Consider the following 27,181-nt stretch of genomic DNA (forward strand, 5'->3'; position numbering starts at 1 on the left):
TCCAAAGGCCTACCTGAGTCACTTTGGGTCTTTGAAATACCCACTCTTGAGAAAGTCTATGCCCAGAATACATGGGGCCCCTGGGCCAGTCACAAAAGGATGTTTCTTCCAGTGTTTTCCAGTTAGGCTCACATCAGCTTCAAGCAGTGTCAACTGCTGTGATCCACCTGTTAGTCCAGAAACAGAGATCAGTTCTGCTCCAACGTGTCTCGACAGAATCAAGGTGCACTGTGTGCCCGTGTCAACCAAGGCTTCATATTCCTGTGGTTCTGCTGTGCCAGGCCATCGGGCCCACACTGTCCAAAAGACGCGATTTTCCCTGGCCTCTACCTGGCTAGAGGCAGGGCCCCTCTAGTCCTGGTTATCATTTGAAACTTGAGCTACTTCCCTTCTGGTGGAACTCCCTCTCTCAGCATTACCATCCTTCAATTCGTGCACCCATGCTGCCAGGACAGAAGTTGGTTTTCCATCCCTCATTCCATGTTTTCCCCACTGTCACACAGGAAGAAACATAGGTCAGCTCTTGGGGTGTACCCTCTCTCCCTAGCCGTGGGACGTCTGCTTCTGGTAACAGGGCCTCTGGTCTGCACTGATGTGATTTGGAGAAGGCCCCTTACAGATCCATCCTGAGTTTCTGATGAGTCTTGTCCATCCTATCTTCCATCTTCTGTATGGGCTCTGACAGACTCCTTTCCACAGCTGCAATTCTTGCTTGTGTTGGGCCGTGCACAGTGTCTGCATACGCCCGGAGCCTCCTCACCATAGAACTCATTGTCTCATCCCTGTCATTCTATGTCATCATTGCCAAAGCAGGGGTGTATTCTGCATGTTGTGCAAGTTTCAGCCACATCACCAGTGTACATTTTACCATGTCAGGGCTCCTAATTGCTTGGTCACCTGAGAATGTGATCTTTATCACTGACAGTTCTCTCAGGCATTGAATCCCTTGTTCCATGGTTTTCCAGGGTTTTAGCTGCAGCTGGAGATCTTCTCGGCACAGGTGTCTTTCCTTCACACTTCTTAAGAGCTGTGTCCAGAGACTGAAAGCTTCAGGCCCCCTTGTCATCCCTTGGTCAATACTTAAATCACGTGACAGGGATCCCAAATGCCTCGCTTCAGTGCCATGCAGAATTGTGCCATCACCTGCAGCATCATCCCCTGCTTTACCCCTAACAAACTGGGTGTAATTGCTAATACATTCCAAAAGGAAACTGCCAAGGCCAGAATGGAAAAACAACATGACATACACATTCTCAATGGTTTTCATTACGTCAGCCAAACTTTGAGAAATCACTAACACCAGGCATATCAAAACAGCAGTCCTGATTCTTATTCCTGACTTATAAAACGTGTAAGCCAGGGACCTGACTGCCCACAGCTGTGGACATGTACTTATGGCTAAGTTCCACAGAAAAATTATTAAATCAAACAGCATGGTCTTACTACTGTACCTCAAGACAAAATGCTTCAACCCAAAATGTTGGGGTTTTCTTCCACTTTCACATGCCCCTTAAGTTGGGCATGTATTGGTTTTGGAGACAAAACTTCAGGAGGAAACACTCTGGAATGATGTCTCCTCTGATTTTGCCACGTTTTACAAGCTTACCTGAATGCACACCATGGACGTGGTTCTCAGTAATTTATAAAAGGGGGAAACAGTTGCCACAGCACTAGCAAGTGCTGTAGCTTTCTTCCTGCTCAGATAGCTCAGGCCATGGGAAATGCAAACTCCTAACTCTTGCTTCAGCTCCCATCTGATGTGCAGGCTGCAAACTGGGTGCCTTTCTCTTCAGGATAATCACAGGCTGCTTTGTATAAAAAAAAGTACCTTGCTGCAGCTGCCTCCTTCACTAAGTACATGAAATTTTCAGTGTCCCAGGGGATCATCTGTGAAACTGGGTAACAAAGTATTCCATGTAATTGCCTTTAGACACTAGAAGCGTGCATGGCATTTCTTGGTGGGAAAAGATTATGAGCAGAGTCTGTGTTTCTGTACATTACACTTGTCACACTGCAGTAACAAAGACACCTATCCAATACATTTTAATGTTATTGTAGAACACTTGCCACACAGAAAAGAGGTCTCAGTGTTTCCCTCAAATTTCATTCTGAAGTATTGCTATTCTAAAAATTATTAAAATTCCCAGGTCATTAAAGCCATTGGTAAATTAATCACTGAGTCTATTGCACAGCCTGTTAGGAAACCCAGAGGAAATAGGCAACTTCGTCCAGGTCAACGGGATAGTCAGTGAGTAGCACCGGGGTCTTCTCAAACAGCTCCCCCTTGTAGCTGCGCCATTTGCCCGCTGGCAGGTAGACATCCCGCTCCTGCTTGCCCATCTCCAGCACCGGGGCCACCATGAGGGTGTCCCCGATGAGGAACTGGGAGTCAATCCGGTGAGTGGCCTCGTCACGGGGGGAGATCCACCAGATGGGACGGATGATGGGGTCGCCCGTGTCGGTGACCTCCCCCGCCAGCTCCAGCAGCAGCGGGGCCACCAGTGACTCGTGGAGCTCTGTGAACTTCTGCGCAATCTCCACCACCTCCTTGTCGTAGAGCCAGGGCGGGATGGAGAACTGCATGGAGGGCATGAAGGCCGACAGCTCCAGCCAGCGCACGTACAGCTCCCGGTTAGGGATCTCCTCTGCCCTCTCCGTTTTGTCGGGGAGAAAGTTTCCTCCAATCATATCCGGCAGCACAAATGGGTACCCCAGCATGCTGATGGTGAGCACAGTGGGGATGAGGGACTTGAGGCCCAACTCATAGCCCCAGACAGAGTCACGGTCAATGATGCGGAAGAAGCAGGAGATGTTCTGTGACTGGTATCCCACTCGCACCTCAGCCAGCTCGTAGAAGGGGATGGCCATCTCTGTGTAGCGCCGGGACCAGATGCTGGGGTCCGACAGCGGGCGGAAGGTGCTGAACTGCTTGGGCAGGTAGCTGGTCTCACCCGCATCGAACTTGAAGGAGGAGATGCCGTACTTGTGCCGGAGTTGGCGCAGGTGGCTCTGGAACCAGTCCCGGGCTGCTGGGTTGGTGAAGTCCAGGATGGCCCCAATGCCGTTCCACCACTCCACCATGGCCGGCAGCCGCCCTGACGGCTCCTTGATGAACAGCTGACGCTCAATCCCCACACCAAAATTGGAGGAATCTATGTGTATAAAAGGATGAATCCACAGAGTGACCTTAAACCCATCTTCCCTCAGCTTTGCAAACATCTCTGTTACGTTGGGGAACTTGACAGGGTCAAAGTCAAAGTCCCCATAGGCTTGGGTGTACATGTCATCGATCTCAATGTGGCTGCAGTTAAAATGGTACTTCTTAATGTCTCTTGCAAAATTCAGAACTTTATCCTGGTCAATATCTTTCTTGTAGAGGGCCCAGGTGGACCATATGGGGTATCGGAAGGCGTTCTCAGCAGGGATCTTGGAGGGCTTGTTGAAGTACCTGCGCACCATGTACTTGTGGATGGAGGTGACGTCGGAGCCAACGCAGACGCGGTAGCTGAGCTCGGGGAAGGGCTGCTGGCCCGGTGGGGGCTTGTAGGGCGAGTCCTTGTAGCGGGCCTGGAAGAAGAGAGTGCGCTCAGTGGCGTTGAAGCCCAAGTGGAAGGGCACGGAGTCGTTGATCTTGATGGCCGCCGCCTTGGAGGAGAGCCAGTAGCGCTCCAGGATGCCGCCAAAGCTGTCGCGGAAGGAGTAGACGTCGCTGGTCACATAGGGCACGGGCTCCTGGTAGCCGGCCAGGCGGATGGGCCAGTGCTGGGTGCTCATCTCCGAGCCGCCGTACCAGTGGGCGTCCTCCCAGAACATGGTGTGCTCCACGGCCGGGCCGGCCTCCAGCTCCTCCCAGCGCACGCGGTAGCACATCACCGTGTCCTTGGGCTTCACCGTCTGGATGAAGAAGTTGAGCGGCCCCCGGCTCGAGCGCGAGCAGCTCAGGATCTCGCCCTCCTTGGAGCACGACTCCAGGTCCAGGCTGCCCGAGCGGAAGGCCAGCCGGAACACCACCTCCCCGTGCTGGTTGCGGATGATGAAGCCGTCCGCCCGCAGGTCCATCAGCTCTGTCTTGAGCCGCTCCGCCTTCCGCAGGGACACCGTGTAGTAGCACCAGGCCACCACCGCGGCAATGAACAGGATGAGGCCCAGCAAGATGGCGCCCAACATGGGCCTCAGCTCCTTGGAGGGCTTCTGCTTCACCGGTGTGACATTTTCAGGCAAGGGCCTTTCTTTGGCATCCCCCTTTGGAAAGTTTCCATGTTTTCCCAAGCGGTGGGTAATCTGACTGTGCATTATTCCTTTGCAGCCTCAACACCTGATTAGAAATTTTGCTGCTGACTCCAGCTGGTGAAGAGAAAATCCAAGATACTGTATGAAGCTGTTTCTTTCACAGTGTACTTTCCAAAGCTTGGCTGCTCACACCTGCAATATTATTTCATAAAACAGAGAGTTATAAACACCAAGAAAACCCAATTAAATCTTGCTGAGGGCTGCAGCTCCTCTGCTCTGTCTGCAGCTCAGCCTCCCTGCCCTGTGGCTCTGGCTCACTTTGCTCTGCAGTGGCAGCCTGCTTACTGGCAGCTGGGTTGAGCTTTTTTGGAGCATGTCTGTGCCAGGATTCCTATGACTCTCACTTGGCTGCAGCCTCACTCCATCCACAGAGCAAGGATGAAGGGATGAAAGTTAGACCAGAGCCTGGAGGAAAATGGGGCCCCGGGGAGGGGGCTGGTACCTGATCACACAAGCTGGACATCACAGGCTGATCTGTGTTTACATTAATTGAGTCCTGCTGGATTTCCTCTCCTGCCCACAACCTCTCTGTATTAAACACAGGCAGAGAAATGCTGCACTGAAGTCTGCAGGCTCCACCTGCTGCTCCCCATCACCCACCCAGGGATGCAGATGGTGAGAGATGTTTTATCTCCCTGCACTTTGCTCCTTTCCTGAGCTGCATGGGGATGTGGGGGTGTGGGGACGTGTTTCTCTTTACCTTTCCACTGCCTGCCCTGCTACCTATTCCAAAGCCATCACCCCAGGAAAGCCCCTCTGGCCCTGGCAGGGGAAAACGGAATCTTCCACTACGTCTCTGTCTCTGTTTTCTTATTATCATTCAGTTCTCCTAATTTATTACACCTCTGTATGTCCTGGGCTTATGCCAGGCAATATGCTACACTGCAGTGAGGGTGGAAGATGTTTTGGTACAGAGTATGAGGATAGGTGTATTAAACTGAAGTTGTTGTAAGACCAGGACTACATCAAAACCTTGTTTTGCTGAGAAATGCACAGAAGGTGACATGTTCCAGCTGCATCAAGCATCACCAAGCCAGCTAATGCAGCACAGCTGAGCATCTACTGCCAACAAAAACACAGGCAGCAGTAACTGAGGCTGGTGGCTCAAGGCAGTGTATTCTGTGCAACCAAGCTCGTGGGTTCCCTGGCCCCTTCAGGGGTCTGTGGGATCTGACAGGAAAATGTGCAGGAGCAGCCTATATGGAGAGGGGGGAAAAGGAGCCAGCTTGCTCATGTGAGCTGTGCCCAGCAATACATGGCTGGGTGTATTTACCCGTGTCACCATGACATCGGGATCTAAATATACAGAGATGATAAGCCACCCAGGGAGCCATTAAAAATGCCAGAGGTCACCACGTTTTGGATTGATCACAGCAGATCCCAAACCACCCAAATCAACTGCCTGGTTAGTTTTTGAAGTGCATTCTTGGGATGAGCGAGACTTAGTTGAGAAAAAGAGCTGGAGTGGATAAAAGTGTTCCAAGGCAAGACCTGGCCGGGGAGGGAGTAAAAAAAAGGACAGTTATTGCTGCCCCAAAGAGACGGTGATCCAGGACAGGCGTGGTTTTGGGGAACAGGTTGGATTACATGTGCTCAGGGCACTCTGCCAGCCTCAAAGTGCTCAGACCTGGCAGCCTCCCAGTGCTGGCCTGGCTCCTGGCACAGCTTTGCAGCTCCAGCCCGGGTTGTTTCCAGTGAAACCCTTGTGTTTTTGCAAAACAACATTTTCACTTTGAAGGTGTTATTATGTGCTGTGTAAGTCCTCAGTTGCTGGCTTCAGAGCTTTCCTCCTCTTCTTCCTTCCTCCTTTCACCCTCCCAGCCAGCTTGAAGATAGGACTCTCCTTTAAGACAAGTTGCACCATTTTCCAGGGTGAAAAAATAAGGAATGGAAAGAGAGGGTTTCTTCTTTCTTTTTTCTACTTTGTTTTCTTTTTTCTTTTCTTTTCTTTTTCCTTTTCTTTTCTTTTTTCTTTTTTCTTTTGTCTTTTTTTTTTTTTTTGTAATATTAAGCAACACATTAAAAACCTTGAAACACATGGACATCATGACTCCAAAGTCCGTACAAGAATAAAGGATGTGAGGGAAGTTTCCAAGCTCTCAGAGAGTTGCTTTAAATCCCTTGATCTCCCCAGGAGAAGATCAGGGGCAGAAAAATCATATACAAGCAAGCCAGGACTCCTGAGCCAAGCCGTCCTGTCTCCAGGGTTTTTTGAGTTTTCCTCACTCCTACCATGTTGTGGGATGCCACACGGATACCCCAGCCCTGCCCCTCACAGAGAAGAGGTGAGATGTGAGTGGTCAGTGGGGAGAGAAGGCACTGGCACTTCTGGAGGTAGCACAGGATGAAACTGGGATTCCTAACATAGATTCCACCAGAGTAACAGAGTTTCTTGAAGCTGCACTCCCATCCTTTAAGACTTATGTCTCCTGAATGCATTAAACATCTGCTGGCCTAGCTGGCAGCCTGAGTGATGCCCAGGGGTGATGAGAAGGACTTTTGCTTAGGGGTGCACAGAGGTGACCCAGAGCCCAGATCCAGCCCTATCCTTGCTCCTTCCATGGGGTTATGGCATCACAGAATCCCTTACCTGTGAATATTTAACTGATCCTTGCAAAGCCTTTCTGCTCTGGTGAGTGCTTTATTAACCCATCCAGAGTGCAAGTGCTCCCAAGCCAGGGTGGGATGAATTCTCCCATAGTGCCCTGGAAGCCAGATGTTCCAGGGATACAGGCACTGCTGTGTTATATTTGGGCTGGTTTATCAGGTGCTAATCAGGTATGGATCTGGGCCTGTCCGTCCCCCAGGCTGGAAGAAGGCAGGATTCCTCACCCCAAGGATCTTAGCAGGACTTAGCATGCACAGATTAAACATTGACATAACCAGCACTGTGATAAGCAGAAATGAGCCAGGACTTTAGACCCTCTTATAGCTAAACAGGAGCTTCAAGGGTTTCAAGTGACGAAACACATATCAGCCAGCTCGAATGGCAGCTACACACCTAAACCCCTTAGTACATCTACCCTCAGAGTCTCCTTCCCCCAGATCAAATTTATCCCCAGAACCTCCCCATGTCTCTTGGCACCTGTGTCAGGAGTTTGTCAGGCCTTCACTCAGGTTCCAGCTATGTGATTCCTGAATCCTCAGATTTTCACCATTCTAAGACCCTGAGGCTGGCTCAGTTGGTGCTAATAGCACCAAGGTCATGGGTTTGATCCCTGTATGGGCCATTCGCTTAAAAGTTGGACTTAAGGATGATCCTTGTGGGTCCCCTCCAACTCAGAATATTCTGTGATTCTGCATATGTTTGCCTTCCTGATGGTTCAGGGAGAGCATCACTCTTTAAAAAACCCATCAAGAAATAATTCTTCTTTTAAATAGAGGGATAGTTTTCTATATTGAAGTTCCTTTTATTACAGGTTATCAAATACTTAGTCACTATCAGGTGCTTGTAGGGAGAGTATACAGCATGTCCTAGCAGAAAGAGCCGTAGGGAGCTAAACATAATAAGCCATAAACAAACTACTGCCCTGTCAAATGCTGCAAGAACTGATTAATCATTTACCAAGCCCTTTTAGACTGTTTAAAATGGACCTTTTTAGCAGAAAAGTCATGCAAAGTAGAAAGCAGTTCCCATTACCTCTCATTTCCCGCAGCAGCTTGGCAAATATGGGTGGTGTATGGGGGATTTATTGCTACAACGGACCTGGAGGAGGTTTGTTCACCATTTTTTCTGTGCATATAGATGATGCAAGAAAAGAGGTATCTGCTGTCTCTGCAGCTGAGGAGGGAGAGCCAAGGTTATCGCATCAGCTGCCACAGATTAGCTACAAACCCAACAAGGCTTAACACAAGGTGGAAATGGCTCGGGAATGGATGCAGAGGGTGAAATGACATTGCCAAAGATGCTCTGCAGTCCATGTGGTGCAGGTAAGGGCACCAATGTCTCTGCTATCACCACACAGCACTTACAGAACACCTGGAGCAGCATGAGGAGGTGGAGAGCAAGGACACAGTCAGAGTCCGTTCCTCAGAGGGGTGCAGGATCCTGCTCCACCTGGAAATACACTCATTTGTGTCCTTAAGCAGGGACAATACCAGCCCTAGCACTGAGTGCACCCCTCACCCCAGGTGTGGGCTTTTAGAAATTCCTGATAGCTCCAGTGAGGGCAACAGTGATGACTGGCCTCACTGCTTCAACCCTTGGCCCCTGGGGATCTAACATGGATCACTGGGTTGAAGCATCAGTTTGGTTTATATTAACTCTGTATCAGCAGCAGAGTGGGACCTGCTGGGAGGCCTGTGTCTGTATCCTGCAGGGAGGCACCAGCGACATGGAGAGACCTTCACCAGCTCACACCACCAGACAACTCTGAGCAGGCTTATTTCTGGAAACCATCCTGATTTGGGGGGCTCTTCCCTGCTCCCCAGGGCTCCTGGTGCCTGGAGGGTTTTTAGCTCACCTCAGCTGTGAAGGTGGCTGCACAGACACTGCTGGTTTCTGCCTGTACAGAGTACTGCTGCAAAGGTGATTGCCCACTGCAAGCCTGACAGTGTCATAAGCCCCCTGGAGCCTTGCAAATCCAGCTCGGGTCTAGAGGAGGAATATTACCTGAGGTTTTTCCTAATCCAGAGGATTCCAGTCCCTCAGTACTGGGGAAAAAAGTTAGTGTTTACTCCATAGGTCTTTCAGACCTAATTGCTACATAAGCAGGCACTGGAAGATCCACTCCTGTCCTCTTGTTCAAACAAACTCCTCCTCCAAAGCCAGCAGAAAAAAGCCTTGCAAAATCAGCTTTTTCCCTTTTTCAGAGCTCTCCCAGACTCCTCAAGATGCACGCAGTGTCCATGTGCTGCTCCAAGCTGCAAGTAGTGGCCACAGCATCCTACTGCACGCTGGGAGCCGCTCTGCCCATATCCTTGGGAAGGAGCTCCATCTGCCGAGCCAGTGGCCCAGGCTGAAAGCCAGGGACCATTGCCAGACTGCCTCAGGTCTGTGGGGTGACCGGTCATCAGGCATCTCCTGGGTAACACCGAGCTCATCAGACCCTATTTACCAGGATCAGTGCTCATGAGGAGCTCCAGGGGTGTTTTGAGGTGCCTTCCTCTCAAACAAACTGAGCAAGGAGGGATAAGCAAAGTGCAGGTGAGGGGAGAAAAGGTCCTTCCGTGCTACAGCTGCAATCACGTAAGCAGGCTGGGGGACAGTGGAAATACAGGAAAGGGGGGAAAAAAGGGTGCTGTCATCTCAATCTGCTTTGAATGAAGTCAGTAGGCTGAGCTCATGCCAGGTGAAGGAATAAGCCAGGAAGTCACCTGGGTCTCAGCTAGGCTTTCTCCCACTTAGTCCCAGGCTCAGCTGGCAGCTCTTCTTGGAGAAGAAGCTCCTGACAGCTGCCTGCAGTAGCAGAGAGATGAAGAGGCTCAATTCTTGAAGGCTTTCCTTGAAGGGGAACTGCTCTAGTTTGCTATTTTCTCATGACAATGAGTCAGAGACCTACCATAAGGGCAGGGCTGGGCAGGTCCTTGAGGGATGTTTCAGGCTCTGCATGGGTTAAGCCACCAGCCTGCCAGGGTGAGGGGTCCTGGGAAATGCATTTCATGCCTGCCCCTGCGGGACTTCTTGTGGCACTTACATACCCACAATGGGAGATGAGGCCCTCAGGCAGGCTGAGTGCATCTGCTCTGGGCTCCCCATGGTCTCCTTCTGCTGCTCACATGGGAGCAGGTCTGCAAGGACTCATCTAAGCCCAGGCACCTCTGCAGTTGTTGCTGTATCCCAGAGCAGCTTCACTTCCCAGCCATGGGAGCCTTTTGGGATGTAAAAATTTATTTTTCCTTCTGCATCCCTTCTTGGAGATACAGGATCTTTACTGTAGTTATTTTCCTAAACATCTGATGGCATTTGATCTCTGTGAACAAAGGTTCCAATGCAAAGAAAACCTGACAAAGATCAGGGAGCTGAAAAGAAAGCCAACAAGCATTTCCACCTTGCCCAAAAGATGTTATTACCTTTGGAGAGAGGAGAATTTCACCTCTAAAATACTGAACAAACTCCCCAGAACCTCAGTCCTCCTCATTGGGCAGACACGGTTTGAATTTTGCCATTTCTGTTCTGGGATAACATTAAAAGGGTAAAGGATTGAGCTCAGATTTTAAGCCACTTCCTCATGTCCCCAGTGTCACAAAGCACTGTGATGGCTCCAAGGCTGGGGTGAAAGCGTAGCAGATGCCTGTGTTGTCCCTGAGCATCCCACAGGTTTAGGGCTAGTGAAATATTTGTCTCCACTTGCTCTCCCAGCTGCTGTGTGCAGGAAAAAAGTGCCTCCCTGTCCCACATCAGACAGGGCTGCAGTTGGTGTGTGATGAGTGACCCCTGTGTGTGAAGGTGTGGTGGCCTTCCATCACCATCAAGTGATGAAATTTCACTTGATCATCACTTCAGTCTGATTAAATGCACCATGAGCTGCAACATGAGGAAGAGCAATGCACCCATCAAACTGATGATGGAGACAAGAATAAGGCTGCTCCATGGGACTTGGGTTGGCAAGGACTAACTGACATGGAAATTACGTGACCAAGAGCCAGAAATTACAGGAATCTCCTGCTCCATGTGCGACAGGCCACAGCTGGAAAACAGCTTGCTCTCTCCTAGGGACATCCCAGGAAAAGCTGTGAAAACAATTTGAAGAAAGCATCCCTATGCATGAAGCTTTGCCATTCCCTAAGAGAGCCAATGCAGTGGGGAAGAATAGGCTCTAGGACTACAGAGCAATTTTATATGCAAATACTTTCTTGCATATATAAAGAAATAAGGCCAAAGTGGTGGCCTAAAAATCTCAATGGCTGATGTTCAACTGATTCTTTTTGGTCTGTGCTGACAGGTTGCTTTTAGATTGACCACTTTTCTCCAGGGCTTAAACAGGGCATTGGTTTCTGGTGTGGGCTCTCCTCAGTGTGGTGCCAAGGAGATGCAGTGAACAGTGTTTGTATTTTCAGTCCCAGCCCAGTAGCAGAGAATTTAACATCTGCACTTTTAAAAATTAAAAATGCTTGTAATTTATCACAACTTGATCTGTTCCCATGGGGAAAAAACCCACAGCAATCACAAAGAAACCAGCTGGTATTTTTCTTAAGCACAGTGCTACAGTAAGACAAGAGCAACCTCACCAGGGCAAGAATTTACCCCAGCCTTCCCCTTTGTTTAGTTGTAGAATATCCCTTGCTATATCCACATCTGGTTTGAAGCCCAATTCCCTCTCTGACAGTGGGAAACCTGGGAGCTGCATCATCTCAGGGCTGTGCAAAGAGGGAGCTGCACCATTGCAAGGCTCTGACCTGCATGGACCCCAATACTGCACTGTTTCAATGTGACAGCTTGGCCACTGAAAGGAGCAGCTGCCAGCCCTTCAGCTGACTCCTGGTCTCCTGGGCAAAGCTGGGAGATGTGACACTGGTGCCATGCAGGACTGGACCCCAAAACTGAAAGTGAAGCCACCATTTTTTATGTGTTCTTATGCAAAAGACCTAATGGTTTATTCAGGTGAGAATGACCTCAGCGAACATATGGGACAGACAAGAGCTGAGAGGATGTAGCTGAATGGGAACATCTTGCTAGCAAAATTGTAACTCTCTTGCCCTGCTGCTGTTTCACATGTTGGCCTTTGCTGCTTTTCCTTCAGGAGGGATGTGAGGTTTCCTCCCTGTGCAGAGCCCAAACTGATGCACGAAAAGCCAAACTCAGCCTGAGCAACCCTCAGGATGACAAATAGGATAAACCCACAGCAGGAGCCTGCTCCCCATCCAGGAGATCAACTTCCCCTTCCATCACCCTCCAGCTCTAGGACAACTACAGCTGGTTTGGGAGGTCTTACCTCTGCCATGAGCTATAACGCTGGCTAAAATCGGGGATAATTCTCTCTAAAGAGAAAACGACCCTGTGACAGCACAGCCAAGTGCAAGGTTTCAGCAGACGCATCCCACGCCCCTCCGGGCACTCCTGCTGAACTTTGCCTTTTCTTGCCAGGCCAGCCCTGCATCCCCCTGCGTTCCCAGCCCTGGCAAAGGCAGCGGGCCAGCCTGCTTAGCATGCGTCTGTCATTGCTGGGAGCAATCGCTGCTGCTAAGGAGCCGAGCTCGGCGGCTGCGAGCATCTCGGTCCAGCGTCCCCCCCACCCTGGCTCGTCATATGATTTCTCCTAAGGGACAACTGCTGAGCGGACTGTGTCTCCAAGCTGATCCTTTGCTGATAAGCCAGCTGCCAAGCCTCCAGTGCTGAGACAAAGGAGTTTTTCTCTTCCCAGCAGGTTTTTCTGCTGTGAATGACAGAGAAAGGGGTAAAAGTGAGCTGTTTGGCACTCCTCGTGGGCGAGAGGCTTTGGGGGCTCTTTCTCCCCCGCTGTGCTGGCAGACCATGGAGCTTTTCAGGCTGAGCCTGGGCTGCATTTGCCTCCTTCCTTGGCTTGAGGGTAAGTTTCTCCTCCTTTGGGGTAGCTGTAAATTGGGAAGAGAACTGCCTCTCAGGTTTTAACCTGCTTTCCTGCTGAAGTGTTGTTTGGGCTGCAAAGCTCTGAACCCATCAGCTCTAAGACAAGTGCCAACAGGAACATTTTAGGGCAGCATTTAAAATGGGATTAAACACGGGTACAGAAGAGAGAGTGACAGGCTGGCAAGGTGGTGGGATGGTTGGGACACCGTGGCATCATGCCGGCTGCTTTTATAAAGTGCTTTTAAGCTGCTAAGAGTAGTGGATGAATAAACCTGATCGGGAGGGAGGCAAGCACTAAGTGACCTCCTAAGAACTAATGTTGTTCCCTGCCCCAGCTGCTCCTTCCCAGCAGAAGTGAGTGAGCTCAGAGCATCTAGCAGCATGGGAGACAGTAGTGGGAAGTGTAGAAGTAATAGTCCTGCTCCTGTGGTGGTCGGCTGGGAGTGGGATGTGCTGGGAAGCTGCAGAGTCTGCACTGCTCACCTCCATGGAGCAAACTTGGTAGAGACTCATGCTGACATCCAGCTGCTTTCTGAGGTTGCTCCAATCCTGGATCCTGCCCACGCACAGGAGTATTTTGAATCCAAGCAGCCCTGGTTTTGACATGCATGGATAGATTCAAAAAGCAGAAGTCCCTGCTGAGCATCATCCCTGAGATCCAGAGCAGTGCTACCCAGGAACAGTTTCCCATGAGTGGTGCTACCCACAGTGTCACCCATCCCATCACGGACACCAGGAAGAATCTATTTTCTTTAAAAAATCAGCTCAGGGAAAAGTTCCTGAGTTAATAAGCCTTTTTATTTTGCTGCTATAACTGAGATGTCAGGTTGAAATGGACTCATTGAAATAAATCCCTGAAGTTTTTCAAGGCTCATTCAGTCCCTGAAGCTACAAGGGAAACAGTCCTGCAGTTTTACATGCTACATGCTCAGAGCTGTCCAAACTCCCTCAGCCAGAGGACTACAACTATTTGGGCTGCCCAGATGGGATGTTTATTCCTTAAAGACAAACCCCAGACTGACACCTCTGACCAGCTACTTTCCATTCCTTGCTCCACAAGTATGTGTTCCTGGGGATGCTTTGAGAAGTTACCCCTCAACTTGCTCTGCAGCTGGGTAAAAGGAGAGGTTTGTGCTCCTACAGGTTTGACTTCTGCTCCATCTACTGCTGTTTTCTGTACACTAAAAGTTGCCAATTAAAGTGAACTAAATCTCTCCCTTTGTAGAGCCCAGGCTGAAAGCATGTCCCTGTACTGGTAAGGGGTGATGATGCACATGCATCTTTTAAAAGTTAGAGGAGATCTGGTTAGGACCTGGAGACATCATGTCTCCATGTCTATGGGATGCCAAGAGAATAGAACAGCCTTCAGCATGTTGCTCTTCCTCTGCCTCTAATGCAGATCTTTTCTGGTGTTAGAATAAAATGATTTTTTTACTACTGCCATACAACAGAATACTCATGGTTGTTTTATTAGGAAAGTATGGAGGATCACAGGACATTTCCTTCCTAGTGTAATGCTTTTGGTGCAAACGTGATCAGCCACTGCATTTTAGCCAGGCCAGTAACAAAACAATAAAACCACAACTGTTTTGCAGAAAGGAATTCATATTCCCAATGCCTGGAAATACCCAAAGAAGCTCAAAGAACAGAGCACAAACATGTTCATACTTAGGGCTGATCTCTCCCTGCAGCAGCTTCTCCCCATTCCCTCCTGCCTGGGTCTGCTGAGTTTTAAGGCTGCTGGCAGGACAGAGATGCTTTCTCTCAACAGACCTGTGAGGGGTTGGTTTCCTGCTGAAAACTGGAAATCCTGGAATTTCCTAAGCTGGTTCTGACAGTTGTTTCTTTGGAAAGTACCTGCAAGCAGAGAGGAGGTGAAAAGTTTTCTTTAAAAGCAATGGTGACCCTGTGAGGTGCAATGGGCAATGGGAAGTCAGGAACCACCAGGATCTGTGCCTACATGCACAGAAAGAAAACTGCTGAAATAAAACTGCATTTAACACTGGCTCTGGACCCTCATGCCCTGGGTATAAGGCTGGTGGTGGCTGTGCTTGGCATCTTTGCCTGATACCATATCTTGGGAGCCACTCTCCTCCCCCTCAAGCCCATGGCAGTGCTGGCTGCTCCCTGACCCCTCATGCCCTGATCTCAAAAGGCAGCCCTAAGCATTTTGCTGAAGAGGCAGAAAGGCCAATCTTGTAAGATACCTCTACTCCCCCATTACTTTTCCAGCCTCCAACTATTTTTCACTCGGGGGATTTCTGGGCTGTGATGTGTTTAACTCTTCAGTAGCTACCAGAATTTCTCCCTTGGCTTGTGCAGGCTCTCCCTGGCAGCAACAACGCACAACGCCTGGGTGCAGACCTACCTCCTGCACACTGTGAGCCTTCCCTTGGCACCCCTTGTCCCATCTGGGATCAGTCCTTGACCAGTCAGCCCCCTTCTATCCTCTCCAGACCTCTCTGGATTTTGTAGACACCCATCATATCCCCCACTTCAAGAATGGTTTTCCCCACTTGCATCAGCTTTGTGGTGACTTCACCAATCTCCCCTGCTTCCCATCTTTTATGGATTTTTTTTTCCCCATGCCAAAACCTTCCTTCTTTTCCTATGGCTGCTCTGCTCCCTTGGAGGCCTTTGCTGAGATGCTTGGTCAAAAGTGGACCTTGCAGTAATGTGGAAAGATATGAAGCCCTGTTGGTCAACCAAAAGCAAGATATTCTTAAGAAAGCAGAAGTGATTGGGAAAAAATATGGGCCAAGCCACCCCAAACAATTTGCAAATGTCTTTGATCAAGCCATCACAGGCACTGCTTAGAAACAGCAGAAACTTTATCAGCCACACTGGGATTACTGGTAATCAAGGCTTTCTCAGTGGCATTACCTTAATTAGGAATATTGCATGGATTTTGCTCCTAATCCTACATGGAACAGCATGTCCCAAGGGTGGCCGTGCTGCAGAGAGGCAGGAGCCTGTATTTGCTTGCTTTTCTATCTTGTAACCAGACAGAGTGTCAGTATCATAGGATAAATGAGCTGGGATCAAGAGCCTTGCTAGAAATTGTTTATTTTGTTCCTAAAAATACAAAGAGGCCAAAGTGTTCAAGTATGAGCAGCCCAAAGCAGGCATCAGCTTGGGCTCTGTGGGTAAGGCTGGCATTTTCCAGAGACGCTGAGACCCATCCTCAGGGAGTACCCTGGATGCTCTGGTTGCTCCAGGTTAACATTCCTAAAATGTTAGGGCTGATGACCTTATTTGTCGGACCGCTGGGCAGCGGTACTTGGGATGTCATTTTGTCTCCTAAGTAAAGATTCTTGGTGCCTGCTGTGTATCTCAAAGTAAACATACCCCAGGTTTAGCTGTGGGTCTACCCCCTATGACTGTGTGGGGCACATGCAGTGGCTGCTGCCAGTCACATGGAATTGCAACGTTTGCTGCTATTGTGCAGGTAACAAACACAGTGATTCTTCAGAGGTGAACATGAAACATCAGGGACTCTACAGAGAGCAAAACACATATCTCCTGCTGGGTCACACAGCAGCGCTCTTTAAAGCGTGATAAAAATACCCAAAACTTTCAAACAGACAGTCATTGCCAAGCAATGAAAAGAAAAAACAGCAAAGATTGTGGCATGCTTAATAATAAAACCTCTAATAAAACATATGAGAAAAAGACGTGGATGAGCAGCCTAGAGAGAGAATACAGAAACTGCCAGCAGAAATTTTCAAACATATCTGAAGTAGGAACTTAGTGGGGGTCAGGAGGTCAGTAAATAACTGACACAAATGCAAGAAGCCAATCAAAAGTAGAGCAGTGTAGAAATGCTGAATGAACTATTGGCTCTGGTGCTCACTTCAGATGTGGTCAGGGAGGTCGTGGCAGACACTCTCTGCAGTTTGAAGAGTGTTATCAAACAGAAGTGGCAACAGAGGAATTTTTAGGAAGAAAAAAAAAGATAAATAATCTGTGGCAAAGGATCAGCCCAAATGTCATCTGAGTTACAGGAGTTACAGGAAACTGAAGATGACATTTTAAGAATTTCTAAGAAGAGTGTTAAATTCTTATTTAAAGCAACCTCAACACCAAAGGGCTGCATTACAGCAGTAATGTCCCTTTTAAGAAGGATCCTAGCACAGCCTGGGGAGACACAGGTCCCTAGGTTGCATCTCAGCATCAGGCAAGTCAGTAGAAGCAAAGAACAGCATTTACAGACACATAAACATGAAAAAAAGTCAATGCAGCTTTTGTAATGGGAATGTCTGACATCCATGATGGTATCAATAAGCACATAAACGGACTGAGCTGACCAAGGCCTTGTGCCAGTGTTTGCAAAAGGCCTTTGATGAGCATCTTCCACCAAGGCCCTTAAGAAACTCCATTCTCATGGAGCAGGAGAGAGACCTAGCCCACAGGCTGGAACAAGAAGGTGGAATAAGTTTACAATGATCACAGCAGTGATGCTATTAGCAGGTGCTCAGAAAGATCAAAAAGGGTGAATAATGAAGTAATTAGGCTTGCTGATGCCACAAAGTAATTAAGAATAATCAAAACTTAAGTTGACTGTGTGAAGTTGCAGATAGAGTTCATGATACTGATGGAGCAACAAAATGTTATTTTTCTTTGAACTTCAGAGTTGAAAAATAAAATGTTGCGGGCAAAACCATTTTACCCATAAATACCCAGTGATACTCTCTGAATTAGCTCATACTGAGCACTGGAATGGCTGCACAGAGAGGTTGTGGAGTCTCCCTCTCTAGAGACATTCAAACCCCACCTGGATGCATTCCTGTGTCACCTGCTCTAGGTGATCCTGTGTTGGCTGGAGGGTTGGACTGGATGATCCCCAGAGGTCCCTTCCAACCCCAGCAATTCTGTGATCCTGTGATTTTTGGAAGGAGGCACTGGCATCTTGCTGTCTTGAGTGAGCCCTTTACTTGTCTGATTCTTACCCTCTTTCTCTATTAGCAAATGTTAATGGTCCAGTGCTGGAGACAGGATCCCGAGCTCAGCAGATGTTTTATCTGACCCAGCACAGTTGTCATATTCCACTGCTACATTTTAATGCATGTCTCAAATTATTACTTTGGAAATGCGTTTCTCACTGTTAAGCTGAAGCAAAGAGGTGAGAATCCTGAATTCCAGATGCTAGGGAAAAATGGCAAGGGTGGGGTGGGGCTGGGGGGATTGCATTAATCCATTTCAATTTTCTAAAGTTTATTGAAAATTACGTATGAGACATTTCTCCTGCCTTCAGAAGCTGGCAGAAACTCAAATCTAAAGTACATTAAACATCTTACCTCCACCCAGCCCTCAGTAAGGGTTCAAGAGAACAGGACTCACAAGTTGTCTACAGATAGCCCAGAAATCTAATTTCCGTTTAGGCACATTGGCTCGGCAGGAATTGTCTGGATTGGTGGCTATCACAGGTCCATGCAAGTCAGTGTCCCTGTGAAGACACCTCGATCAGACAATCTCAGAGCTGGTGCAGAAGAACTGTGGTTTCTGGCTCCTCTCCTCAGGCATTCAGGCAGAGCAGAAAGCCCTGAGCTGTTTCTGATTTAACAGCCCCAAGGCACGATTAATCTAGCAGAACCATAGAATTTCCTGAGAGAAAAACATGAGACCTCCTTTAAGCTATTGTTTATACACTTGTTATTGTGTACCAGATTCTGTTTATACTGTCACTAATCTTTTCAGATACTGAGCCAAATACTTGTATTGGCTCAGTATTGGGTTTTTTGCTTCAGGAAAGGAAATTCTGCAGAAATAGTTTAGATAAAAATCAGTGTTCTTGTCTAACATCACTTTTCAGTGTCCTCTTACTCTTTATGCTCAGTGCTATATGCTGATGGGATTTTTATAACTCTGTCTCCTGGGGAAAAGAGAGAAAAAAGGTCACTGCAAAAGCTGGGAGTTGCCATGTTTTGTTATTAAAAGATTTCTCAGAATGTTCAGAAATTCTATTTCTATCCATCTATCTTAGGCATAAAACACACAACAGAAGGTACACCCGCAACAGTGATGGATGGTTTAGCACTTAACATTTTGCTCAGGATATTCACAGGCCACACCTGATGAAGTTATACTGAAAACAGTGGCAATTCTCCAGCTAACATGATGATATCCATCCTAAGTCATCCCAGATGTTAGGTAGGACCTGTTGCTCTTAAAAGCAACAAGCAATTACAGAAATTGCTTCAAATTATGTGTTTATTGTGGGACAGCTGCAACACCTCTCTCTTACAAAAGGTTTTTTAAAAGTGGTACCTTTGTTCCTAAGGTGCACAGACCAATGTCAGGTATGCTAAATCCAAGAAAATTTCAATACTTACATGAGCTGACTCAGCCAAATACTTACACACTTCTGGTGAGATATGGTTTTATCCCTGCACTGCTTTAACATCTCCAGAAGCCACTTAATGGAAAATGTAGCCCAAGGTGGCCTAGTTGGTCCCAGATGAACAGCACATGGGGGATTTCAACTTTCTTTTATAAGAAAGATTTGGCCTGGATAGGGGCAAAAGATCCCTCAAACCATCTAATTATTTTGGAGGGAGGGAAGGATGGCTACCTAGATAAGGCAGTTGAAGTACTGAATTAAATATATATAGGCAGATATTTGATATAACCATTGAAGTTGGAAGGATGTTTTTCCTCATTAGTTACATGGGTTACTTACGTAACTGTTATTTTCCTCTAGCATTGCTCATGGCTATTTGCATGCTCCTTTTTTTCCAAGAAACGTCATTCCAGGAAATTAGGAAGCTGTGGGAACTGTTTATCTAGGCATGCCCATCCAGGAAAGGACTGGTGGGTTACATCTTCCCGCCCCCAGAGTACTTACAAGGAGATGTGTTAGCCTCAGGCATGCACAGTACTAAACCATACTCTGATTGTACCACAGTAGCAGAGGGACAAGGCTTCCTCATAAGAAACACCCGGCTGGAAAAGTGCCTCCGTGCCTCCCACGAGACCAACAGCATCGGCCTGGCCAGCTGCAAGGAGCACTCCCAGCAGCAGCGATGGGGCTGGGACCCCGACTCCGGCACCATTGTCAGCCTGCACACGCAGTGGTGCCTGTCAGCCCACAGGATGCGTGAGTACGCTCTGGTCAAGCTGGAGCCCTGTGGAGACTGGGAACGCCAGGCATGGTCCTGCAGCAAGAAGGGACACTTGACTCTGCAGAGCTTGGGCTTCCACCTTGGCACCAAGGAGGGAGGCCACAAGGTCTTTGTCTCCAGGGAGAAGGACAAGTTCAGCAGGTGGAAGACGTTAGCAGATGAAACCATCTGTACTGCTGCCCAGACAGCAGCTCAGAGGCCCAGCAAACCAACACAACAAGCTCTAGACACACGTGTCCGGATCTATGAAAGTAAGATGAGGTAGATTTAGTGTCGAATAACATCTAACTTTCATGTCATCCAAGCCACCTAACACTGGGCTTGCACCCATCATTCTAACTCAGGTTCACTTCAGCCCCACCTGGAGAAACACCAAATGGCTCCAGCTCAGCCCCACCACCCGGTACCACTGGTTTCCAGTAGTGGCTGTTCACTGTTTTCCAGAAGCGTGCAACACCTTACAGGATCAGGGCTGCAAAACCCAGCTGCATTTCAGAGGACAGGCAAATATTTTGGTTAAGTATTTCTGAACTGGTGCCCACAGCTAAGAATAGCTGAAATTGCTTGAGCCTTCCAAGCACAAAACAACCAAGGAAGTCTTACAAAGTCAGGCACTTTAGACTTTGAAAGATCTTTTGGTACTTTGGAATGTCTTTTTTGGTAAGACAACAACTGGAGACAGATGAAAATCTCTTTTAAACTTGTATGAATTATTGAGAAGCAGCTGTATCAGAAATTACTGCTTCAGTTCATGAAATTAAAGCTCTCTCCTGTGAGACCCCAACAGTGCACCTTTCCCTAACGAAAACCAGTTCTAACCTTCATTCCACATTCACATTATCCCCAGAAGTGAACTTTGCTCCTGGTGCCCAATGTGGCCCTAAAGAAATTGGTGAACACCGCAAGCAGTGGGAGGTAGCTTAAGTGTTGCCCTCCCTTTGCATTAAGAAATCCCAGATTATATAAAAAATTATTAAAAATTGGGTTTATATTTCCAGTTTATGGCCTTTGCCCTTGCTGAAGAGCATCTAAACTCTGCCTTCATGAGAGTTCACCAGCCGACTGGACACAGAAAGTGCAAAAACACTGGTCTTGTCACAACTTTAGGAGTTTGACACAAGGCTACTAAACACCAGGCATGGTCATTGCACGAAGATCTGACTGTGATCATTTGTCACATGCCCAGTGAAGCCCACTGCTGACCCTGATAATTCATGGTCCATTCTGCTTCATGCACTCATTTAAGTTGTTTCTGCAAAGAAAGGTGGTTTTCACTACTTTTGCTGTAGTTGTGTGCAGGAGTGAGACCTGAAAATCACACTCAATTCCTCCTCTCCTCCTCCCCTCCTCTCCTTTCTTCAGAAACCCAAAAAAGAGCTGGTGTTTGTAATGGTTTTCATGTGTTTGTCCACTCTGTAGGTGATGAGGTTTCCAACATCCCTCAGGGAAAATTATTTCCCTGACAGGAGCCTATTCCTTACCTTAAGGTTGATGGACCCAATGCAATTTTGAGCTTTGCAGAAATGAGTAAAGAGAAAATGTGACGTATCTTGTTAGCATAAGCAGATGGATTATAAGTATAACCTTTTGACACAGAGAGGCTATATCTAATTTGAAATAAAAAAGAGATACATCAGCTGCTTTGGCTATCAGGTGCAGAGAAGGTGGCCTTTTTCCCCTCAAGGTTTTTAATTAGCCAACTAGAAGGTCAACATGTAATTATCATAGTAGTTACAAGTGTTAGTGTTAACATTAAGTTAAATACGAACCATACAAATTAGATACCATAATAGGCTAGTCAAATATAGGCTAGGAAACACATGGAACATTTAAGATATGGGAAAAAGGCATGTGAAAAGAGTGTTTTCATTCCCCAAGGCAGTGTTCCTGGCAGCCCAGGGCTGCCTTGGAGCCAGGATCCCCAAATAAGGCTGTGAGGATAAACACACAGCAGCCTTTGAATCAGGTTATGCCACTTGGTGCGTCTCATTCAAACTCATAATTTTCCTGTCAATCCCATGGTTCAGTCTACTGGAAGGAACCTCTGACTGCTCAGCAACAACATCAAAGTCCTATGTATTTGTTTAGGCATTTCTTATCTAACTTTCAGCTGATCATCAACAGACAACTTCTACTTTGGCAGGTTATCTGCTCAATAAATTACACCTCTGTAGCTGTGGTGTGGGTGCTTATGCCAGAGGATGGGTTGGGGTTTGGATAGGCAGCAGGGAGCCCTGAAGTCATGGTTTTCTTGGTCTTGGCACATGCATCATTGCAGAAGAGGGGTGAATTGCAGACACCAAGCTTCCCACAACCTCCCCTCTAGCAGCAGTTGGTTCCCCACACAGCCTACTCTGCAGTAGGACTGGAAGGCAAAGGAAGGTATTGAGCCTTACAAGAGGTATGCACTACTTACCACCCTTTGGATCCCATTTTTTTATCTGCAGTGTTGTTAATAACTGTGATTCTTCCACTTGCCTCTTCCTCATCCTCTAACAGCTAGTGTTACACTCATGCTTTTTAAACCAATGACCACATCTATCACCAAAAAACAAGCTCTGCTTTGTTTGTTGATTCCATCTTGAGAGGTTCATTTCACCTTTAAAATCTGTGAGAGCTGAAGGCCCCTGATGCACAGGAGGAGGTGATTGCTACTGCACCACAGCCTGCTTGCCTTGCAGGGCAGAAAATCATACCAGTAGGGCTGGGTTCCTTTTCCTTGCTGGGCCGTATCCAGGTTCCTACAAAAAGTAAATGATAATACACAGATCTTTGCTTTATTTCATTCCAAGCTAAAACCATTGATTCATCAAAGATCGATGCCGTGGGCAGAGAGCCTTCTGTGAGCTTGACTGACCCACCTCTGGCTACCAAATTCAACAGCACAGTGTCTCCAGGGAAAACCAAACAAGCACAGCTCCCGGCAAATGAGGGTGAGTACTCTTCTGAATGCGTAAGTGAGAACAGCAGGAAGGAAAGTGTGGGCAGCATTTCGAGGTTACTCAGCTATTTTCAGTGGTGGAAAAGTACCTGAGGAGTTCTGAAGAACTTCCATGTGTACCACCAAGTGCTTTCACCCAACATGCTAAGGAGCTTCCCTTGGCAAGTGGTTCAGTAATACAGGCTTAACCTGGAGGCACAACCACCAAAAGTTTTAGGAGTAAAAATTATCTGTGGCTGGGGAACACCAAGTGACAATAAAGTTTCCTTTTCCTTTCTGGGTCCCATACAAAAGGGATTTGTGGTTACAGCGAAGCCTCAGGAGGAATTTTGATCCCCAGTCCAACTGGAAGCTGCTTATCTGAGTCTTTCTGCTTCTTCCACTAGATCCATCCCACAACCACTCCAAGAAGCATGGAAATCGGGGGAAAAACACTGGGGCCAGGCTTGCAGGTAAGTCCAGGGATCAGCCAGAGGAGGAAGGGATCAGGCACCTGAAGGTTCATTAGGGCCCCTGCCCATACATTTCCCTGGGGTACTCCTGAGGATGGTCACCAGGAAATGAGGGCACAAAATTACCTGTCAGAAAGACTCTTTTTAAAGATTAAACAAATCTCCACAGGCTTGTGATAAAAAAAAAAAAAAAAAAAAGTAAAAACATGCAAATGCTTTGTCCCAGCTCACCAGGAGAATCAGATACTCACTAGCACTGCTGCTTTCCCCCAGCCCTGATATTTTGATAACAGATTTCTGGTATTTTGTATCAGAAAGCTGCAGAGTTAAGAAGCATGAAATGTCATTGTCTTCATAGCAAGAAAGAAAACATTTTGTGGTCACTTTCAATAGAAGGATGCTGTGCAGTGTAAAAGCAGCTGTAAGATGTTGATCTTGTAGGAAAATCACTTTTCCTGTTTTCTGGCATTCTTCAGAGACATTACAGGTGATTTTTTGTGGCAGTTGTGGCTATCGCACAAGAACAGGGATATGTTCAGCAAACACATGATGCTTTCTATGATACCCTTTCAGGCACCAACTGGAAGACGGCCATGCTTGTCCTCAGCCCCCTGGCATTCATACTGGGATTAATAATACTGACACTCAATGTTCACTACAACAAGTAAGTGGGAGTCGGGTTCATTGGCTTTGCTATGAACAGCATTTTAAAGAAAAACTCCAGCATTTCAGAACAGTCTTGATCTTGGCACCCTTCCCCATTCCACACCTGACGTCTCTGGCTCTCAGCTGATGGCTCTGGTCACCAATGTGTCATCCTTGGTGATTTCTCCTCTCTGCCACCCTGTTTATCCATCCCACTCTCTGACCCACCCAAATGCAGCCACTAATGGTGGCTCCTCCTCTCCTACACACCTCATGTCATCACGGAAGGAAGTAGCATTACAGTTGCTGACAGAAGCAACCAAGTGACAGACAGATGCAGTTACTCTCTTCTCTCTTCTCCTAGGAAGAAGAAAATCCTCTCTGCTCTGAAGAGCTCTCCAGCCAACAGCAGCAGAGTTGATTTACGGGAGCAGACCCCCTTACGAAGAGGCCCCCAGCCGTACCTTCCACCATCCCGCTCCCCTTCGCTGAGGCATGGAGAGATCCTCATTGAGTGGAAAGATGGGACTGTCACTCCTCTTTTTGATAATATCAACTACCAAGTGGACTAGCTCCAAAGTGACAGAGTTGTTGCTGCATCCCGTGTCACTCTTCCCACCAGGAAGAGTGCCACCACAGCTGATCTCCTCCCTACCCTTGCTGTTTTGACAGGAAGCACTGTTTGGGGTTTTTTTCTAAACACTTGAGTACAATCTCCTTGCATAGCACAAGGTTGAAGCAAGGGGAGTAAATTGTTTGGTTTGTATAGGCACACGCTGCTTAGCAATTCCAAGTGCTTTAACCCATAACAAACCCCAGGTTTACCTAAATGAAGCTGGGACTTCTGCCAGCTACAACTGCCCATTGAACCAAAACTCGAGTTACTGAGCATATGAAAAAGTGAAACTTTGAAGACAGGGTGAAAGGTAAAAAACAAAAGTCCTGAAGATCCTTAAATTATTTTCAAGATAAAACTAGCTGCCGGCAGACACAGAAGGCTGCTGGTTACATTGTCAGTGTGAGAATGTAATTAATAAGCACTGGCTTCTATAAAATCCCTTCTGGGTATCTGCCAAAATATTCATTCCCACTAAGTTGTCAATTAAGTAACAGCAAGTCATTCTTCTAACTTAAAAGGTAGCACTCCCCTGTCCTCTCTGCATCACAGCAAGAGTCCTGCCAAGAGACCATGTGTCTCTCAAAATGTTTCCATATTTAGGATGTACTAAACCTTATTATAACACACATCCTCTTTTATTATATAGACTGGTAAGTAACATCGGTCATGCTTGTTGGGGATATTGCATATAGAGCCACTTTATACCAGCTTCAGTCTCTGATTTCCTATAATCATATGGAATAGTCAATCAATAGATATATTGCTCCACCAGAGCAGTAATATAGTTGTTTTTCTTTTAGACAGGAGTAAGACATTGTTTTCAGCCTTTATACTTCTTGTTTGAGCATAATTACCTGTGACTGTCACACTCGATCCTGATCTTTTCTCGGTGAAACTTGCAGTGTCTTAGTGCTTTCCTAATACTCGTGAATGTATGCTTTCCTTCTCTCTGATTTTGAGATGATGTAATTATGGCTATAAGTCAGAAATTATGTGGAGAAAGAAATAATAACACCTAGAAATTACAAGTATGAGCTGTGTCAGTGTATTTGTTCAGTAGAGCAGGAGAAACCACATCCTCAGGTCTCTTGCTTGAGCAATGCCTTTCACTTGACCTAAATTAAGCTGTTCTGCTATTTCAGTGTAGCTTGGACTTCTCTAGAGTTTGGTTTTATTTAACCTATGGCAGAAGTCAGGTCTCTCCAGGGAATTTAAAATCTCTGGGTTTTGTTTGGTTTTTTTAAATTTTTCTTTTTAAATGGTAAAAAGTTTACTGTCATGTGATATTATTATAACCGAAAAATTAACTGGTCTAAAAAAAAATAAAAAAAATAAAAGCCCTATTGGTTTAGGTCATAAATAGCATAGAGGTTGGAAATAAGTATCTTTGCCAGGCAGATTATTCCATAATTATTTACTGGAGGGTTTCCCAGATGCTCCTTGGGAAAATACTTTACTGCTAGACATGGGCAGAGGAAGAACTCTTTCTTCACCAGTGAGCAGCAACAATCAGAGTTAAATTCTGACTTTCCAGCATTTCCACTTTAAACGAAACCCAAAGACTCTGGGATCAAAAAATGTGCAAGCATTGATGCCTTGAAAGGCCACCTAAAACAGAGACTAGACAGGAGTAAAGGAATAAAGGAAGGTATTTATTTGAAAGGCCTTCAAAGGTACCCCCTGGGGAGCCAGAGGCTATTGCCAAGATGAACCCCAAGATGGACCCCAGGTCATGAGTTCTTCACACTTTTATAGGTTTGGTTCATTTGCATAGCAGGGTTAATTCTCCAATTAAAGCTTCTGTTTAATGATGTAATTTCCCCTAGCTCACCCGCCTCTTAAGATGTTGGTTTATACATTTTGAGCCTAGGACAGTCTGAGTGTCCTTGGAGAGCAGGCCTGGACAGGCTTTGTTACGTCTACGTAGCATGAGAGAGCAGAAATTAACAGGCTACAAGAAACTTCAGAGTTACACACTAAGCAATACAGAATTTGAAAAATATAAAAGTTAAAACCTAAGGCATCAGCATCATTTTACTCAGAGAATTTGTGGGAACACATTCTGTACATAAATCACTCAAAATGCACACACAGTGCCTCACCAATTATCACAGTTACACCCCTTGGAATCTTGTCCAAGGAGCACATCACCTTACAGTGCACAGCACTGGTCACCCTCCAAAACCTTGACGCGCTTTGGGAACACTATGTAAGCAGTGCCATTAAAAGGGAAATACTGGCTTGGAGCTGAGCTGATGCTGTGCTTTCCAAAGCACCAAGTGCTTGTGTTCATTACTGCTGAATGGGCAGAACCGATGACTTGCTAATGACACTCTAACTCCATCTTAATACGCTAATCTTGCTCATAAACACGAAGGCAGCAACACCATTGTTTACACAGCCCTGATTAAATGGTAGCTCAAACAATAATAAAAAACCAACTCTGAAGCTGCACAGGCTTTTAACCCTGCTCTCCCACTCTCACTGGTTGCTCCACTCTGCCACCACCTGAATGAAACACTCCTGAGCAGTGCTCATAATCAGAATAAAGCCTGACTGTAATGTGGAGGAGCACTTAAGTTTTTTGCAAATAGAAATACATGCAATTATAAATTACTCCACTGG

General features: G+C 47.0%; 2 protein-coding genes across 3 annotated transcripts in view; one reads left to right on the top strand and one right to left on the bottom strand.

The window, feature by feature from the left end:
- Positions 1-2,098: 2,098 nt before the first annotated feature.
- Positions 2,099-27,181, bottom strand: part of LOC309584967 (myogenesis-regulating glycosidase-like) — a 29,680-nt gene continuing 4,597 nt past the window's right edge. Inside the window, exon 2 of the mRNA XM_082301355.1 lies at positions 2,099-4,422. Within this exon, the coding sequence (XP_082157481.1) occupies positions 2,197-4,293 (2,097 nt within the window). The 5' untranslated portion in view covers positions 4,294-4,422 and the 3' untranslated portion in view covers positions 2,099-2,196. The remainder of the gene's footprint in view (positions 4,423-27,181) is intronic.
- Positions 12,458-25,478, top strand: LOC309584943 (uncharacterized protein). Of its 2 annotated transcripts, none has more exons than XM_082301303.1 (6): positions 12,458-12,758; positions 19,683-20,150; positions 22,692-22,832; positions 23,227-23,292; positions 23,866-23,956; positions 24,302-25,478. In XM_082301303.1, the coding sequence occupies exons 1-6, from the start codon at positions 12,704-12,706 to the stop codon at positions 24,507-24,509; spliced, it is 1,029 nt and encodes a 342-aa protein (XP_082157429.1). In that variant the 5' UTR covers positions 12,458-12,703; the 3' UTR covers positions 24,510-25,478. The 2 variants fall into 2 exon arrangements, with proteins under 2 accessions (XP_082157429.1, XP_082157430.1); XM_082301304.1 differs by having other exon boundaries at positions 19,686-20,150.

The sequence above is a fragment of the Coloeus monedula genome (assembly GCF_965178545.1).
Source record: "Coloeus monedula genome assembly, chromosome: Z".
Lineage (NCBI taxonomy): Eukaryota > Metazoa > Chordata > Aves > Passeriformes > Corvidae > Coloeus > Coloeus monedula.